Raw genomic sequence first — 19,649 nt, 5'->3', positions numbered from 1 at the left:
CGAACAGAAAATGAGCTTGGAATGGAGTCAGAAGTGTATCATTAGTAGTGGCGCTGGACAAGAACTCACTCACTTTGCAAAAGAATCTCACTGAGTGATCATGGACGTGCTGAGTGCCGCAACTACCGGGGACTTGAAAAATGTTAAGGCGACAGTGAACGCAGGGGCGGATTTGGGATTCCGAGACGACGTCGGCGGGATGACCTTAACAAAAGCAGCTCAGGCCGGAAATATGGAGCTGGTACGCCTCTTTCTTGATCGAGGGTCCGACATTAACGCCGTAGACGAGAACGGGTGGACTGCCCTAATGGAGGCGTCGTGTCACAACCACCTGGACATTGTTCGACTCCTTCTCGATCATGGCGCGGCAGTCGATGCGCAGGGAACTTACCAAAACACGGCGCTACTACAGGCCACCACGAACGACCACGTTGATGTTATTCGCGTTTTACTGGACTACGGCGCTGATGTAAGTCTTTGTCGCCACTCCGATGGAAACACAGTGCTAATGGCAGCAGCTCACAACGGAGATAACGACATGGTCAACCTGTTCGTGGAGAAAGGAGGAGATATCCACGCCAAAAACATTGACGGATGGACGCCGCTCATTTGGGCGGCATTCGGTGACAATGGGCTCACGATAGGTCTCTTGCTACGACTTGGAGCCAACCTCCGTGATCATAGTGTACATGGGGTATCTGCGCTTAGTGTTGCGGCAGCGAATGGGAGCATCGTTGCTGCACAAGCTCTGATCGAACTCGGTATACCCCCCGATATAAGGTGTTTCTCTGGTGTTACGCCGCTCATGGCAGCAGCGCTACACGGACAACTAGCTATGGTGCACCTCCTTCTGGATAAAGGTGCGGATGTGAACCTGCAGGCCCAAGATGGAGACACAGCCTTGCTGCTAGCAGTTTGGAAGGGTCATAGAGCAGTGGTAGAAGTTCTGCTCACTCACAATGCCAACACAGAAATGGCTAAGGACGACGGACAAACACCGTTGATGTGGGCAGCGCAAATGGGGTTTACAGATATTGTACGCTTGCTGCTGGAAAAGAACACCACCGTCAATGCGACAAACTGCGAAGGCGACACCGCGCTGAAACTGGCCCAAGACAACAACCATTGCGCTGTGGTCGCACTGTTGTCTGCCGGTCGTGGAGGTACTTCTACCAAGGTTTTTTCAAGCATAAACGACCATAGCTATCCCGAAGAAGGACGCATTTTAAAGAGTGGCTCTGACTCTCGATCCGATTCGTACCCCCGACAGCAAAATTACCGCGTCAGCCATGTAGTCAGTGCCCCCAACTCGACCTCCAACCAAGAATCCCAGGAAGGCCAAGCTATCGCTTCACACTCTTCAAATTATGTCATGATACAGTTCACAGACCTGTTCACAATGTGCGGCCAAATGGAAGAAACCTGTACGATGTGCGAAAATGTTCTCGAGAGGCTGCAGCGGATGCAAATCCAAGCCAACGAACAACCAGAAATCGTACCTCCCAATGCTCAAGCGGACCTCGCCTCGATTCGGGCTCGTTTCCACCACTTCCTAGTGAAGCACAAGCAGAGAAACCCGTTCGAGCGACTCGTGAGCACCCGAATGGTGATTAGTCTGTTGAAAGAATTTCATGAACGTCTTGACGCCGTAGTAGCCGAAGTCTCCGAAGGGGACAACAACCTCTCAAAGTGGATGGAGTCCTGGGATCGCGACACGCAAGAAGTGGAGGCATCCCTCGTTCGGCTGTGGAAAACCAACCCGATGAGGATACTAGACTCGTTGCCGAGTCAGAAGTCGCAAGAAGATGCACTGGTGTTGCTCGGTAGTGAGACTACGCGCAAGAGAGACAGCTACACTGCCGACTCGAAAACCATGCTGAGATCTGTGAAGCAGAGCATCATTCGCCTGTCAGGCGCGTCCGTGCAAACCGTTCCGGACTGGTTTCTCGCCGAGTACGAGGTGCAGCGAGAGGAACAACATTTCGCGCTTGGATCCTTTGGCAAGGTGTATCATGGTACTTGGTACCGGGAAAAGGTGGTGGTCAAGTGCGTCAACGCCGTGACTGAGGACGAGATGCGTGCGTTCAAGCGCGAAGCCCGGCTCTGGTTCAGAGCGCAACACCCGAACATCGTGAGACTGTTTGGTGCGTGCCACGTGAGTCAACCGTGTTTCTTCGTGTGCGAAGAGTCTAAGAACGGGAACCTCGTCGATTTCTTGAATAAAAGCAAGCATGTTGACCAAGCTTTGACGTGGCGATTGCTTCACGGAGCAGCCTTGGGACTACAGTTTCTCCATGGTAAGAAGATCGTGCACGGCGACCTCAAGTGCAACCAGATCCTCGTGACGGAGGAGAAGACGGCGAAGCTGACGGATTTCGGGTTCAGCTTCGCTTTGATGGAGTCGAAGCCGAGCACCTCGACTGGAGCCGTACGATGGAAGGCGCCGGAGTTACTCCGAAGCGAGAGCTCCGCTCCGACGTTCGAATCGGACTTGTATTCGTTCGGCATGTGCGTTGTGGAAGCTGTGAGTGGGAATGTGCCGTGGGGGTCGCACCTACCAGACCAATCGGTGATATACAACTTGACCCATGGCATTTTCATATCCCGACCGAAGGCCTTCGTGAGCGATGAGCAATGGGAGTTTGTGGGTGAGCTGTGTGCGTTCGAGCCGTCCGAACGAGCGGACATGCCGACTGTTATCGAGACGCTGGAAAAATTCGCGAATTACGAAGCGAATATATCGACCTAATCGGAAAAGTGCCCTCGCGTAGCGCAATATGCCACAAAGGCATAACAAATACATGCAGTTGACGGGTCCCCCACTCCTATCTGCTCACGTTCCGTCTTAAAAGCTACTGATGCATGTATTCCTCGTTTTCGTACGTAAAAGCACCGCTACACTACTTCTCGACCCAGAATTCCAGAGATACCATCCCTGTCACGTCTGACCACATCATGCCCAAGCTCAGTACCCGGCCTCCGGTATCGAGAAGACGTACCGGAACAGCGTCAACGAGGTATCCAAATTGCTCAACTTGCGGCACCCCAACGCCTACCGCGTCTACAATTTGAGCGAGAGGAGCTACGACTACAGCAAATTTGAAGGTCGGGTGGCCGAATTTGCACGTGAAAAGTATCCGGGTCCAAGGTGTGCTGGATTTTGACGCTGCACCGAGAGGAGGATGCACACCATTCTTGCAGTTGCTGACAGCACCCTCGCAACATCATCACACGGAATTGTTCTACACTAGCTCGCCTGAGCTTGAAACGTACGAGGCAGACCCAGATGGGTCGTTCGTCTTCGAGGTGCGTTTGCTGGTGAGGCACGTGATTTGATGCCGAGGACTGACGCGTTTGTTGTGGTTCAGGTAATGTGGTGGTACAAGGTGATGTGTTGGTGAAGTGCTTCCACTCCAAGAAAGCAACGCTGTCGGGCAAGCACATGGTCCCGATGTTCCACTTCACTTTCAATACCGACTTCTTCCACGATAGGGTAAGTGTCACGAGACTTGGCTGAGCAAGTGACGTGTGCGCTAACAGCGATGTCATCTACTGTACGTCTCGTGTAGAGCAACTTGCTCAGGTTGCCAAAAGCCGAAGTGGATGAGGCTACAGGTAACCAAAGGTTCCCCGAAAGTTTCGAGGTTCTCTGCGAACTTGAAATTCTAGAAATGAACGGGGACCCAGAACTACCATCGGGGAGCACTAGTATGGGAGATATCCATATATCTGAAACGCCTAATGAACACAACGCCTACAAATCACAGTGCTTGAAGGAAACAGCCCCTTCAATGCAAGTTTGGCTTCTGTACAAGCAAGATGGGTTTTTCACTAGTTGGAAAACATGGTGGTTTGTGGCACGGTAGGGGGAAATCCTGTACTACCGAGGGAGGTTGGATGCTGCACCACCTCTAGAAAAAGTTGATGTACGAGGTGCAAGTGTGGAAGTTTCTGGTATCAGCGAGCCGAAGCGGGGGCAGCATTTTTTTGAGGTAGTCCTTCCAAGGCCCGATCAGCGAACTTTTGTTTTTGGTACCAAGACCGAAGAGTAGCTAGTTGCCTGGATTAATGGAGTGAGAGCTCAGTCCGTATATGGCAGGGCTGACACGACGTCGACAGAGCGGTCTTCTTTGCCTCGCAACGATACAATTGCTATGAGCATTTTTGGTCATCACCACCAGCGTCAGCCACACAAAGCACTCCAGCTGAATCTGCGATTGTCTCGAGCGACAAACTTTCAACAGAAGCGCAAATGTACGCATACTCGGCGGACGAGCAGTGGGAAGTTGCGAGGCTTCAGCAATTCATGTGCGAGACACGTAGTGCGAGCACAATCACTGAAAATGACACTGAATACGATATGAATTCAAAGGCATCGACTTTGCATGGGCTGAACAAATCTCCTCACGGAACACTCATGCGCCAGCTCCACTTCTACATTGTTCGCCATTATATGGCTGATGCCGAACAATTGTGAACAGAACTTGTGCTTGTAAAGTTCCCGCTGCTTGTTGATGCGATGGTCTACAATCCACATGACTTTATTCTGCTAATTGCTGGTGTGAATAATTTCAGTCCCTGATGCGGTGAAGACGCACATCGAGCAAAAGGGGGCTTCGGATTGCCAAAATTCAAAGGAAAATTCTACGTCTTCCAGAGGGAGAAACTACAAAGTACTTAATACAGGTTCTGACTCTGAAAACAATCCCTATCGCGACGAAAATTACGACCCATCTAACCAACCATCAAGCCGACAGGACATAAGCTCAACTACCAGCTCGATCTCAACCGAGGCCCGCGACGCTGTTGTAGTTCACTTTGAAGTCCTACTGACAATGTGTGAGGAAAATGCAGGAGACTTTCGAAATGAACAAGTGCGTTCTGGAGCGATTCGCCAAAATACAGCAGCAGATTGACGATGAGAAAGCTAAAAGGCTGAGTGAGTTTCGAGCACTCCGAAATCGTTTCCAAGCCTTCCTCACGAAATACAAGCAAGGTGCAGCGTTTGAACGACTTGTGAGCGCCCGGACGGTAGTTGATCTGCTGAGAGAGTTCCATGTATTACTCGATTCAATTGAAGCAGAAGTGTCTGGTGGGTCAATAAGTCCGATTAACCAGTTGGATGGAAATTTGGAACAAGAGCGCCAAGAGGTAGAGAAAAAGTTAGTACGCCTATGGGAGGCCAACGCCATGAACATCCTCGATGCGTTGCCAGACCAGACGTCACAAGAAAACGCATTACTGTTACTCAGTTGCGAGACTACCAGCAGTCGGAATTCTTCCAGTGCTCAATCAACGGAACTACTACGGTCCATTGCCCAGTTTCTCGTTCGAATGTCAGGAGCTGCCGCCCCCGTTGTCCCAGGGTGGTTTATCCCAGACCATGAGGTGCAAAGGGAACGATCCCATTTTGCACGCGGTTCGTTTGGCAAAGTGTACCGCGGGAGGTGGCAAATCAAAAAAGTGGTGATCAAGTGCGTGCATGTAGTATCCGCTAACGACGAGCGAGATTTCTCGAGAGAGGCTCGGGTTTGGCTCCGGGCTCAGCACCCGAACGTTGTACGATTCTTCGGCGCATGCCATTTAACGCGGCCGTGTTTCTTTGTGTGTGAAGAAGCTACGAACGGCAATTTGGTTGACTTTTTGAGCAAAAATAAGGAAAATCGGGGGGCATTCGTGTGGCGCTTGCTGCATGGTGCAACATTGGGTTTGCAATTTCTACACCAGAACAGGATCGTCCACGGCGATCTTAAGTGCAACCAGATCCTGGTGAGCGAAGATTTGACTGCAAAATTGACGGATTTCGCGATGAGTTTCGTGTCAATGGAGTCGAGACCTGCCACTACGAGTGGAGCTGTCCGATGGAAGGCCCCGGAACTACTGATGAACAATAGGAATGCACCAACATTTGCGTCGGATTTGTACTCGTTAGGAATGTGCGTCGTGGAAGCTGTAAGCGGTAGGGTACCTTGGCAAGTTCATCTTCCTGACGTTGCAGTGGTTTATCAGTTGACGCATGGGGAACTGCCATCTCGACCGAAAGAGTTCAAGAACGACGAGCACTGGGAGTTCGTGCGCAAGCTCTGCTCCTTTGAGCCATCCAAACGGTTGGATCTAGCCGCTGCTGTAGAACAGCTTGAGATTTTTGCTAACGTAGAAAGGATTCAGGCAGAGAATGGAAGTATCGGATGCGGTGACACCCACGGCAACCGCCATTCAATAACTACTGTAGTATGATGTGCCTGGTGATAGTTCTCCTGTACCCTTGAGCAGCAAATTCAACATCAAGATCGATGAAGTGTTGAATGATGAGGATGACTATTAGGCGCTTTCAAATACTGTAGTTATGATGCCCCAATCCTTGTAGCTTTAGGCATTATTAACAACTAAAAAATGCACTGCCTATTTGTGCATTGTGTTGTATGTGCGGGGATTGTTGCCTGTCGATATCAAACCTGTGAAAATGTCGATACCTTTGCTGTCTGGGAAAACAAAACTCTAGCGAGAAATCCGATTCTGCGCCTTATTCAGGCTGCAGTAGTGTCGCTCGTGTTCGGCACGGTCCTTCTCACGGAGTTCCTCACCACAGCCATTTCCACACACCACAAACCGCATGGGGCATGAACGCTGGTGGTTCTTGAGCGTATTACAAACAAACACTTCTCCACAGCCAAGAGGGCACCAAATTGGTCGGAAGGTGCATTCCCACATCTCGTGCCGTTCCTTTTCGTGAGCTAGCAGCAACTTCACAAAGCACTGGTATTTGCACGTCACCTGACGCATTCTGCATTCCTCTTTCCGGTGGTGAGCTATTTGCGCGTGAGATAGATTTGTCTGGCCGCACAGTCCACACACTGTCAACCGATTGGGGCATTGACTGTTCTCGTGCGTTATACGGTCTTCCTCTAGAAGTGTTTGCTGGCACTGCACACAACTCACTGTGCGTTTGCGACATTCCTGCGCTGCGTGCATATCCAAAGTGTGCAGTGGCACTCGGCGACCACAGCCTAACCGGCAAAGCACCAGTCGTCGAGGACAAGTTGTTGAAATGTGTTCATCCATTTGCAAGACAGGAACATTATTTCGTCCACACCGGTTTGGACAGATCAACTGACGCAAATCGCATTCATCTTGCTCGTGAATTGCTTGGGTGTTTGCTATGACGGTTTCCTTGCAACCCCATTTGCATGCAACGCGACGAAGTAAACAGACGGTAGTCTCGTGGTGAGGACGATTCTTTAGCAGAAGATCATTGAGCGCACATCCATTTCGACAACGCACGCTGCGGTGAGGGCAATCTCCTGTCACGTGAGCCTTTACCTCTTGCCACCGAAGCTGGAAAACTTCGGGAGTGGTGCCTTCATCCTCTTCTGTTTCTGCTATCAAACACTGCAATGGACAGGGGACAATCCGCATAGGACACTGCGTTTTTGCATGCAACAGGTTCCGCTGGTAGGTCATACTCTCGCCACAATCGCACACCACCATTCGGAACTCGCAGTCATTTTGGAGATGCTGTGCACGATACTGAAAAAGGTACCGATCAGTACACTTATGGTTTGTGCAGCTGACAAGCCGAAGCGCGCAAGAATGCTCAAGGTGGTCTTTTAACTCCTCCGCCCATAACTTTTCGATGTCGCAGCCATTTGGGCATGACACATGACGCTTTGGGCACTGATGTAACTCGTGGGTTTCTAAAGGGTTGGTGTCTCTGATAACCTTTGCTTGCTTTAGCAGGTGATCCTCGAATTGAGTCATGAAACCACATCCCCACTTGCACACACCATACAAGCCTGATATCGTGCTAATTACATGCCCACGCTTACCACCCATCGCTGCTGCTAGCATACTCGCAATTTTCACGAAACCACGGTTTTGTGCATAGTCCAATGCTGTTTTACCTTTTAAGTCGTGCAGGTACACATCCACTTCTGGGTAAGCCAAAAGGAACCGCACGAATTCCTCTTTCCCATTGCCTGCAGCTACCATGAGCGCGGTACGGCCGTTTAAGCGTGCCACCAGATTCGGATTCGCATCGCGCTCGATCAACACCTGAGCGCACTTCAGCGTGCCATAAAATGCGGCAGTCCCCAACGCTGTAATACCCTTGGAACTCTCATAATTGACCAACGGTCGATTCATTACGCGGTCCAGCAAATATTCAACCACCAACACTTCTTTGCCATCTTCATTCTCTACGTAGACTTCTTCGACACAAGCTGCCATCAGCGCAGATAAACCGCCACCACTCGTTTCGAAGTCTGCAAATGCCCCGTCATCCAGTAGACGCGATACCTCGATGAAATCTTGAGATATAATCGCTGCCTGTAAAGCCGCGTGCTTTTCTTTAAGCTCAGCATTCTTTCGCAGGACACTTCGTCTTATCGCCAACTCTTTTTGCCATTGATGACTCACAGCTTCCATCCTTGATAGAGCATCATTCACAAACTCAGCGGTGGATGCGTAATATGTAACATCAGGAGATTCCCACCCCGTCGTTGCCTTGAACAAGCGACTGTCATAATATTTCAGGGCACAATGGAGCGTATCTGCCACTGTCATCGGTCTGCTGTAGTCGATCTCATCCGAATTTCCTTGATCAGTTCGGGTCTTTTTTCTGCTCCGATGCCAGCGGCTGAAGCTTCCACTTACCTTTTCGCTTTACCATATCCTGGCCTTCCGGTGAGATGGGAGCTAGATCCTCAAGAAGAGCACCGGGATACACTCGCTCGGGTAACACGTACGTCTTTTGCCACAATTTCGCATCTTCCGATAGCAGAATTGCTGCGATTTCTGGATACCCGTTGATAACAGCCTCGTGAAGAGCTACTCGATGGGTTTGGCGGAAGTGTACGAGTTTACGACGGTAGTGCCCAACAATAAATGAATGCGCCACGTTGCGAACTAGTGCATCTGTGACCGCGTCGGAGCGAAGTTTAACACCACCAGCACTCATTTCTTGCATGCGCCGCTCCCGTTCAAATTTCTTCCTAAACTGGTAATCGCGCACGAGCACCTGGATGAACGAGGCACACAGGGTTTGTTCCTCGAATTGATGGCCGCTACAAGCACCATGGGACATCAGCATGTGAACTATCGCCTCATTACCTACAGCGCAGGCAAATGTCAGCGGAGTGTGTCCACTCAACGCCGCATAATTCAGCAATTTGTATGTGTTCAGACGTTTCTTGGCCACCTCGAGTTCCTTTACAGCTGCATCAGTCTGAACGCGAACGGCTTCGACTTCTTCTTGGCGTGCTGGAAGAGATCGAGCTTCCACTTGGGCCTCAAAATTGGCATGCTGCTGTTTTCGCGAGCTAGGGTAAGAGCTGCTTCAAGTTGGCGTTTCGCTCCACCAGAACTTGACGCTCGGACCGAGCCTTGTACTCGATCTCGACCCCTTGCACCCACGTAGCCAAAATCCCCACGATGTTACCACGAAGTGCCTCTGCTGGAGGAATTCGACTATTCAAACTACGCTCACTTCCTTCGCTGTTAGTGAGGAATTCCGCTCGACTCTCCTTAAACGCCGCTGAGCACGCAGCGAAGGCGGGTGTTTTCAGACATTCCCGGCGGACTTTAGCCATGACATCGGGGGATATGGTTTGCTGTCGATATCCGCGTAGTCGGCGTAAGAGACTACAATCCATGAGCAGAGCCTGAGCTGTCTTCCACCATTCCACATCAGTGTACTCTGTCGCGTTTCGTCTTCCACGGGGAACTACCCCGCATAGCAACGAGAGCTTTCACAACAACGAGAGGTCTCCGAAGGAACATGGGCGTTTAGTAGCAATGCGATATCTTGTGCAGTGATTTCGCGGATCATAGCTAGCATGTCCACTTCAAGTACGTGCGAGTCGATGTCGGACGCTTCCTCGGCCTTTTCCACATTCTGTAAGCGACGGCAGCTATCATCAACTTGCGAAGATAAATGAACTGTTTCGACACGCTTCGCCTCCGTCTCTGCAATGCATTCATTGAACACGTGGATAGCGTCTTCCAATTCAGCGCGCACCGCCTCTGCCTGTTTCTCTTTCTCATTGACCAAATCCTCAAGAGCCTCCATGGGGTTTGCGACGGGAAGCGCGTGGCTTGCCGTTTTAGCAGAATACTTGAAACACTGGATCAAGTGATCGTAGTTGGAGCACGCGATGGCGATAAAAAGCTCACGCTGAGCGCGCTCAAGCTCCGCCTGTTCTTCAAGCAATTGGATGATCGCTTTCCATTTTGATTCAGTTGGAGGGTGTTTGTTAGCTGTCATCGTAGTCGCAGGATCCGACTCTGCGAATGCGTGAGCCATTTGAATGAGGTTTCTACCTTGTCGGTTAGTGTGAGAAACGTTAGCTCTGTTTTCGATCAATAGTTTTACCATGTCTGGATCTTGTGCAATGCAAGCTTCTGACAGTGGCGTTCTGCCCGAGATGTTTCAAGGTTCACATCAGCTCCGAACCGGAGCAAAAGTTGAATGAGATCCATATTACCGAGAGAAGAAGCCAAAACCAGCGGCGAAAACCCATTCGCGAATTCTTCATTCACCACGACAGAGGCATCGACGTTCTGCAACAAATACGTTGCGAGATCAAGATCTTGCGTCTTCAAAGCCCAGAGCAGTGCATTTTCACCGTGGACGGCACACCGAACAAGCTTGTTTCCTATGTGCCAGACCCGAATAGGACGAGCACACAACTTCCCGCCGACGCCACACGGAACTACCCGTTGACGACAGCGCTTCCAATGATCCTCATAGAGATACGCAAAAATCCACTCACGGCACCCTGTTGGGCACTCCATGGTACGCATCAAGCACTTGCACTTGAGATGCTCCTCCATTTCGCAGCACGGTACATGCAACCCGCATTGGTTTTCACAAAACAGCAACCGCTTAGAGCATTCATCCTTTTCGTGGGTATCGGAGTCGATATCCTTAAGTCGCACACCGCAACCTTTTCTGCAGCTTACAACTCGTTGAGGACAGAGGAGATTGTGGTGTTCTTGCAGCGAATCAAACTGCATTCGTTGCTTGCACTCGTTGCAATCCACAAGGCGCTTTGAGCAGCTGTACAGAAGATGATGAGCGATCTCGTTGTGGCGTAAGGTTTGTCCACAGCCAACTTCGCATTTACCATGTGTACGCAATGGACAATCATCTTTTTCGTGTTTATCACGCTCGCAAAACCAAATTTCCCCATCACAAATTCTGCACTTAATCGAGCGTTTGGGGCATTGAGTAGATTCGTGCTCGCTGGTGTCATCCCAACAAATTTTCTTAGAACATCCAAGTCTGCAACCTCGAGGACGTCGCTGACATTCTTTGTCGAGATGCGCTTCTAGCATTTTCACTGGGAGTGACGAGTGGCAATACTCGCAGAAGGCACACCGTAATACGCAGTGATTCGATTCGTGCTCCGCACGAAGCGAGAATGCCATAATTTCCCCACATCCCAGCCGGCATTTTCCATTGCGCATGTTGCAGCGCTTTGCCAGATGAAAATCAACGCTGTGCGCTGGAAGTCGCTGCCCACAGTTGAGAGGACATGGAACCAGTCGGTGACAGCACTCATCTTCGATATGAGCAGCAATTGCACTTGCCGTCAGAAGGCCACATCGGAAGAAGCGAGAGGCATCATGATCTTGTGGCAATACGACGTCGTACTCGCGCAGATCAAGCGACATCCAAACAGAGCGTCCATCTGGCAGTTCAAGTAAATGTTGCGCTTTGCTTTGGTCGAATGTTAGAATGCGGCAAATGCAGGAGGTACTCTTCTGCATTTCGAGCTGGTCGCACGTCCGCTGAAGGTTAGCGTAGAGAGTTTGGAGCCATTCTAGGAGGAACCCCATCGTCTCTCGTTTCCGAAAAACAGTCGGTACTGTTTTCAACTCCTCTTCACTCGATTCAGACTCAGTCCCGTGTTGCTGCGCACTATTCATCCTAGCAAGAAACATTTCGTACTTCAAAACGCGCTTCTTCATCACCTTCAGGCTGGTTTTTCTTTCCTCGATCCGTGCAATCTTCTCGTCCCCACTCAGCAAAGAACGTATGCATTCATTATCACTGTCGAATAGCCGGATGTGTTTACCACACAAATCGAGCGGGCAGTATGTCTTTCTTCTAGGACAGTTGCCAGCGTCTTGTAGTTCATGTACCATCACGAGGTGTTGAGGCAGCACCACAACATTTGCACCTGTGTTGCAGCAATGATTAGGACATGCCTTATATTCCAGCATGCATTGCCAGCGATAGTGTTCTTCTGCAAAGCAAGCCAATATCTGCTCGCTCAGCTCGCATCCATTACGACAAGGTACAAGTCGAAATGGGCATTCATCAGTTTCATGGTGATGGCGCGCGGAAGCCGTACCGGCAAGTCTTTCGTCACAGCCGTAGGGAGCCCACTTGCACGAGAGCTCCCGCAGCTCACACAGTGTAGACAAATGAAACTTCATATCTTCATACGTCACCAATATCCAGCACCCTCCGTTCACAGAGTTTTTTCCAGTGCAAGGAACCATTCGTTTCGGGCATTCTTGAATTCTGTGAGTCTTGGCGTAATTCGCAGTGAAAGTGGCTGGACACCCAAGGTCGCACATCACTAATCGTAAAGGGCATTCAGAACTCTCGTGATCATCCAGGTCGTCAAAGCGTACCACGGCTCCACACAAAAGTCGACATTGCATGTCACGTTTTCGACAGTGGTGATCGAGGTGGTGGTTGCGGTCTCGGAAAAGCATTTGCTCTTGGCATCCATACTCAAACTTTGTGCACGATACCCGACGCATTGGACAAACATGGGCGTCGTGCTGCTTTCGCTCTTCGAAAATGAACTCGGCATCGCAATTATCGCATTTGATTCGGCGTTTCGTGCAATGATGCTGTTCATGTGTCGGTAGCACATCCTTGGGGGCAATAAAGTTACAGCCATCGTGATGACACGTGGTAAGTTTCGTGCGCTTTGCGTGGGTATCAACATATAGTTTGTGATCTTCAGCCTCCTTGATAGCCTTTTGGACCTGTCGAAGAACTTGAATCTGAGGAGCCAACGCTTCATCACGATCTGAACACGGCTCGGCTTGGAGATCAGTGCAGATCAAATTTGCCTGCTCTACAGCATATTGTGCCAGGCTGAGGGCATCTCTACCGGTTTGGTCTCGCAACCGCATCTTCTTCAGAAAGATTTTGTGCCACTCCGTTTCAACGGCCTTAACTTCTTTAGCCCATTGGCCGCTTTTGTAAGACTTGTTCTTGTGTAGAGCTTGCAGCTTTGGGTCGACTTCACAGGAGAAAGTTTCGATTGGTTGTGCTGGAAAACACTGATCACGCGTGGCGATAAGAAGATGATGCACGATCTTGGCTTGCGAATTGCTAATCGCGTGCATTAACGCAGTCTTCCCATCCCTCGTCTTTTGATTTACATCAACTCCAAATCGTAGCAAGTGCAATACCACAGCCTCGTGACCACAATAAGACGCCCATGTCATTGCAGTATGGCGGAGTCTTGTTTCATAATGAAGATCGGCTCCCAACGCAAGCAACTCCTGCACGGCTGCAACGTAGCCGAAAGCTGCACACTTTGCCAACGGGGTCCAGCCTTCTCGCGTTTCAATATTGACGAAATATTGCGATCGGAATGGAATATCTGTCGGTGTGTCGATCATGACCTTCAAGTCATTGAGAGCGCGAACAAATTCGGTCGATGGTATCGTCGTCGCTTTGAGGAATCTGGTGAGCCCACCTTCGTCGAAGAACTGTGGTGCTATCAAGGTTTCAATGCGCTGAATGTACCCTTCGTGACGATTTAAAAGCTCTCGACACTCCACCACTCGTTCTTGGCGATTGGCGAAACTTTGAAATTGGATAGATTTTTCTCGCTGCCGATGCTCTAACCATTCGAGAACTTGCGTGTTACCTGTCAGCTTAGCCCAATCAAAGGCAGTTCTCCCTGACTGATCCGTCTTAAGCAGATTCGGCTCGAATGCAAGCAGACTCTCAACGATGTCGTTTTCATAACCGTTGCTATCGACATTGTTCGCTCGAGCGCTTAGAATTGGAACATCTTCGCCAATGTTGTTTGATAACAGAAGGGTATCCGACACACTTCCCTGCTTGGGGAGCGGCCTATGCGGTGCCACAGCTACAGCGATAGCTTTCATGAGCGGCGTGTACCCCTTTTTGTTGGAAGTGTCAATCGAGACTCCGCTAAATACGCAATCAAGCACCACAATACCAGCGTCAAAATATCTCGATTTTTCCAGGCTAGATGACATTGATGTCGTACCTCTTCATCAATATCTGCAGTGCATCCAGATTCTTAGCTGACACTGCAGCAAGAAGTGCAGTCTCCCCCGTCTTGGCTTCGTAATTGGCTGGTACGTCTCCATTTGTGACCATCCATAGAACCTGGCGAAAATCTCGTCTTCGTAAAGCCTCTTCGTATTGATGACACAGCTTTGAATCCACGATGCGTGTTGCATTATCCCCACTGTCTACACCAAGTTTACCTTTTTTCTTCCTCTTTTGTGGCTTGGCTCCACCGAGAGATGCATAAGGACTGGGGTCTTCGACATCTCGCTCGATAGCGATGTACTTTTTGGATTTGCCTCGTTGAGACTTCGAATACGGAGTCAGCAGTGGCGCCAACCTGGACATTTTATGAGTCTCACCCTCCTATACCTTCGTCTCCTATAGCAACTATCTGGATCACCTTTTGGCGTGAGCATTCGCTAATTCCGTTTTAGCTCGTGCGAACGCTCCAGTATTTTTAGGCAACCGACAACATTAGGCAGGTTGGGTTGGTTATCTTCAACCTCTTCCGAACCAATTCAGCACGCATTGACGTTGTCAGTTCATGCTGTGGCAATCCCTCTAAATTGCTCAAGCGCAGTTATTATCAAGGTTGTCATCCTTCGAGACCAGTCCGCGACGCGGGTGTTGGCGAAATGAGGCGTCGGTCTGGTCTCTCGCCTGCCCCGATCGAGTTTCTCCCCCGACGATTCTATCTGGTAGTGATTCGAGAGCGAACGAATTGCTCAATTCGCCGTTCGAAGGACTCAAGTCGTGATTCATCATTCAATTCAATGGCGACTGCAGATCGGCATCTCTTCCCAAGAACGCCAGGCATCCAATTCGTATCACTCCAGGATCAACTTTTACCCAGCACCCCAAGTTGCGGCGAGTTTTTGCTTGGAATCCCCCAGACAATTCGCTTCAACTCTTTTCTGACAGGCATCTTGAGGTCGACCGCCACATCTCCACTCGTCGAAGACTCCGCTACATTATGTGACGCTGCCAAAGTTGGCTCTGAAAAGGCGCATTATTTCTTCTTGCGAAGGCGGCATCTTCGAGAGGAAATTCAAGCTGTACACCTCATTTGCAGATGGCGCCTTTTGTACCTTAAGCTGCCTCCACACGAAGCATTGGCCCCGTTTGAACACCTGCCCTACCTTTTCTCGCCATATTTGTCTTCGTCAGATCCATTTGACCCGCCAAACCTTCTGGTGTCACTTGTAGGAATAGCCAGCGGTCTGGAGAAGGAGATCTTGGGTCGATATACTCGTACGAATGGAACAACAGAGCCCACTTGGGATTTGTTGGCTCACAGTGATGAAGAACCAAAACTCTGGACGATTTCTCAGCGGTTCCTTGTATACAACGGATCTTGTACTGGAGAAGCGGGCTCTGATGAAAGCCGAAAAAGTGCCGGGCTCAAACAGGACGAACAACCAGATGATCTGCGGGACACGTTATCAGTTTTCAAGCGACGAAAAGTTTCACTTGTGGTCAATATGAGCAAGCCAAACTGCGAGCCTAGTGTGTTTTCCACGGAAGGGTTGGAAACACTGGACATTGCGGCGACACCATCCGCGTCCACTTCCACACTATCTCATGGCGACAAACTCGCTCCAACGGATGAAGTTCTCGTAAGCAGATTTCTCGAGGCTTGCGAAGGCACCGAGGGCCTCATTGCAGTTAATGCCTCCAGCGAACTTGGCTGCGTGTCAGCAGCAACCTGTATCGGATGCTACTTGATGAAGCACTCAAATTTCACTTCGCAGGAGGCAATAGGCTGGCTCCGATTCTGTCTTCCCGTGAAAATTCCGTTAGCTTGGGAGCTGTTTCTTGGCCAAATGCAGTCTCAAATGTGGTTAGAAGGGGAGCGATTCCGGAGAGCTAGAGAAGGTGACGACATATCCGAGTCGCCTACCAGCGATGCGATGCATATCAACATCGGGAAAATCAGTCTTGGTCGAGTCTCGCTTCTAGGCACTCGAGATCGAGACAGACACCGCGCTGACCCCCACACAGCGAATATCCCCGTCACCACTTGTCTCTCCAGTCGCACGCAGGAACCTCACCAATCTCCAACGGCAGCAACGACCTCGGCCCAACTCAAACGACGTCCGCTCACGCAGGGCAGCGCCGGTAGTCGTCGGTATCACCGCAGCACTGACGGCACGAGCTTGCGTGCCGACTTTGCGCTCATGCACAAGTTCCTCCACCAAACTCCATCGACAAGTACGCGGTCACCAGCTACCTCCACCTCGAGCACAACTACAGCAGCAACTCCTCTCCACGCCGTTCCATCGCGTCCGAAAGCTTCTCGATCACCCGACGGCACCCCAGCAAACTGTACCGAAGCCCCGCGTACACCATAAAAAACATAAAAAATAAAAAAATAAAACACGAGATCAAGAAATGATCAACTTTGAAAAAAAAAACAATAGGATCACCTCTTCCTCACTTTTCCCTCTCTTCCTCACAACTTCTCAAAGTGGTTAAGCGGTGCCTCTGCGTACTTTGCAATTGTGTCCTGGGCGATCGCCATGACTTTGTCGTGCACCTGCTCGATGGTGCCCGTGGCGTCCACGACGTGCCACTTGGGCGTCGTGCGCTCCATGATGTCATGGAAGTTCTGGTACACCTTCTCCTGGAAGGCCGTGGTCTCGTACCGCTCCTGGCCGAAGTCGGCGCGCGTGGACGCCTGCGTGACCGGCACGTCCAGGAAAATGACGGCGTCGGGCTTGGGCAGGCCGATCTCGGGCGCCCAGCACCAGTCGAGCGACATGCCGCTCTTGGCGGCCGAGAAGGCCACGCCGCTGAACGAGTAGCGGTCCATGATGATGTGCTGGCCGCTGGCCAGCAGGCTCTCGATCTTGCCGGCGGCCTCCCAGCGGTTGGCCGAGAAGAGCAGGTGGATGGCGTGGTCGTCCATGGCCTCGGAGCTCGTCAGGTACGAGTGGATGCTCTGGCCGATGGCCGTGCTGCGGTCCGGGAAGTGCAGCAGCGCCGAGGGCTGCGACGGGGATGACGCATTCAACGCCTCATGCAGCAGCTTGGTCTGCGTCGTCTTGCCGCAGCGATCCACGCCCTCGAAGAGCAGGAAGATGCCGCGTCGAGTCATGCTTGGCCTGGTGGTGCAGTTTGGATTTGGTAAGATGGCGGGAGCGGATAGAGACTGACCAGGGGCTGAGGACGTCGAAAGACCAGTGGATGTATATGTATGTGCATTATCCTAGAGCTCCTTGTTGGCAATGAAAATCCTACTAACGTTCATGTAGTCTTCTTCACCCGATGTTCCACAATCTGTTTGGGCGTGGGCTGATAGCGCGCTGGAGCTTGTTCATGCTAGGCTAGGGCGCATACAGATCGGCAACGGGCAGCAATTTGTAACAGCGGTGATATTCTGCGACCTTGGGTGCTCGTTCAAGCATCCATCTTGCTCTCCAGCAAGGGAGGGGTGAGAGATTGAATCATGACAACGAACTAGGCGAGAGGGGCAAGACGTTTTCATAGTTTGCCAACGTACACAAACAAGAGGTGATAGCTTTGAGGCGTGTTTTGCTTTGCAACTTGCGTTGCTCACGCTTTCTTGGGACCCCTCACACGTCACCGCTCGCGGCAGCTTTAACCAGCGACGTGGCCGCCGCAGGTCTCGAGTTATTTCTAGTCGCGCTGAGACTATGTCATGCCTATCAATGTCACCGTGCTGTCAGGCTCCTCGGGGTATTTCTGCTTAGCTCCCACCGAAGAAACGGACAACCACTCCATCGCGTTTTCACCGGAATATGTTGGATCTGTGTATCGCGCTACAACAAGGTAGTCAATCGAAAATTGCGAATCAAGATCACCGCCTGCGATGAAGCGCTTTGGGGTAGCCGTGAATACCGACCGATTGCCATCTCCAAGCATTATCACATTTGCTCTCAACCAAGCAAGCCCTCCTTCCACTCCACACCCACCCAGCACCAACAACCATGACCAAGTTGACCATTATCCTCAGCTTCGCCGCCGCGGTCGCCGTGGCGCTCACCAGCTTCGACGGTGTCAACGCCGCTAGTCTCCGCACGGTCGATGCCGACAGTTTCCTGGGCAGCTTTGATGACAGCGCCGACGCTAGCGACAGCGGTTCAGGCGAACGCTTCTTGTTTGAGGTAGAGGGAAGCGAAAGCACCGACAGTGATGCCGATGACGAAGGCAGTGAGAGCCTCGATGGAAAACGTTTCCTCGTCGAAGTGGAAGACAGTGCCAGCGCCGACTCGGACACCGGTAGTGAAAGTGTCGACGGTGAGCGGTTCCTTGCCGAGGTCGAAGGCAGCGAGAGTACCGACTCGGACGAAGGCAGTGAGAGTGTCGATGGTGACCGCTTTCTTGCGGAGGTCGCGAGTAGCGAGAGTGCGGACTCGGACACCGGCAGCGAGAGTGTCGATGGTGAACGCTTCCTTGTCGAGGTCGAAGGCAGCGCGAGTGCGGACTCGGACGAAGGTAGTGAGAGTGTCGACAGGGACCGTTTTCTTGAGGAAGTTGAAAGTAGCAAGAGTGCTGACTCGGACGAAGGTAGTGAGAGTGTAGACGGCGAGCGCTTTCTAGTTGAAGTGGAAGGCAGCGACAGCGGCAGTGTCGAGGATGAGGGAAGCGCTAGTACTGAGGACGACCGTTTCTTGAAGGAGGTCGAGGGCAGCGAGAGCGCCGATGACAGCGAGAGCGGCAGCGCGTAAGTGGCGGTGATGACCGCAATGGGTCTCTGAGTAGGCAAAACTTCAGTTATGAACTACCACGATATGGTGGCAATAATATCAAATTCCAGTTGCAAAGCATCACGACTCTGACTATTTGCGTTATCCAAAATGTAGAGCCCCATACTTCAGAAATGTTCTTTAGGCGTGCACCGACAGCCTCAAAGTGAATCGTGAAGGAGCTATTACTCGTCTCGCTTGGTCAAGTCGGTAAGTGTACGTAGTTGCGTCTAGCATCAGGCTACTATTAATTTGCTAGATCAAGCAAGATGCAGGGATAACCTGCATCTTGAAGTGCAAGTCCCAACCACTTCTGAAGTGACTTCAACCACTTCAACCAAGACCACTCGATCGTGATCGGACCCAGCTGTTTTAAGCAGCACATTCACAGCGCGAAGTGACACCATCACCACCAGCAACGAGGAGCGTCAGCGCCGTCGGGCCATCCTGATGAGCCTGCAGCCAGCAGCCTGCAGCGCAAGTCTTGTTATTTAGCGCCGCCAACTCGATAGGACAGAGAAAACACACGTCACGGGCACTCCGAAGTCGCAGCCTAGCTGGTCTGCACTCGTATTGCTGGTGAGTCACCAGTGGTGACAAACCGAGCGCGACAAGCGAGCGGCGCGTGTCGCTTCGATGACGCG

General features: G+C 51.2%; 4 protein-coding genes across 4 annotated transcripts; 3 read left to right on the top strand and 1 right to left on the bottom strand.

The window, feature by feature from the left end:
* Positions 1-1,462: 1,462 nt before the first annotated feature.
* IUM83_13811 (TKL protein kinase) lies at positions 1,463-2,749 on the top strand (the record flags this gene model as incomplete). The annotated part of the gene is made up of 1 exon (XM_067938511.1): positions 1,463-2,749. The coding sequence occupies one exon, from the start codon at positions 1,463-1,465 to the stop codon at positions 2,747-2,749; it is 1,287 nt and encodes a 428-aa protein (XP_067790740.1).
* A 537-nt stretch (positions 2,750-3,286) lies between these two features.
* IUM83_13810 (putative phosphatidylinositol-3,4,5-trisphosphate 3-phosphatase) lies at positions 3,287-11,706 on the top strand (the record flags this gene model as incomplete). The annotated part of the gene is made up of 4 exons (XM_067938510.1): positions 3,287-3,293; positions 3,369-3,493; positions 3,570-3,615; positions 11,474-11,706. 4 exons carry the CDS (start codon positions 3,287-3,289, stop codon positions 11,704-11,706), a joined length of 411 nt encoding a protein of 136 aa, XP_067790741.1.
* Positions 11,707-16,748: 5,042 nt separating this feature from the next.
* Positions 16,749-17,393, bottom strand: IUM83_13809 (thymidylate kinase; the record flags this gene model as incomplete). Its single annotated transcript, XM_067938509.1, has 1 exon — positions 16,749-17,393. The coding sequence occupies one exon, from the start codon at positions 17,391-17,393 to the stop codon at positions 16,749-16,751; it is 645 nt and encodes a 214-aa protein (XP_067790835.1).
* An 853-nt stretch (positions 17,394-18,246) lies between these two features.
* Positions 18,247-18,987, top strand: IUM83_13808 (DEP domain-containing mTOR-interacting protein; the record flags this gene model as incomplete). The annotated part of the gene is made up of 1 exon (XM_067938508.1): positions 18,247-18,987. One exon carries the CDS (start codon positions 18,247-18,249, stop codon positions 18,985-18,987), a length of 741 nt encoding a protein of 246 aa, XP_067790834.1.
* Between the last annotated feature and the right edge of the window lie 662 nt (positions 18,988-19,649).

The sequence above is a fragment of the Phytophthora cinnamomi genome (genome assembly GCF_018691715.1).
Source record: "Phytophthora cinnamomi strain GKB4 chromosome Unknown Contig44, whole genome shotgun sequence".
In the NCBI taxonomy this organism is placed as follows: domain Eukaryota; phylum Oomycota; class Peronosporomycetes; order Peronosporales; family Peronosporaceae; genus Phytophthora; species Phytophthora cinnamomi.
Note: the sequence above shows the minus strand (reverse complement) of the source record. Positions and strands in the feature narration are given on the sequence as shown.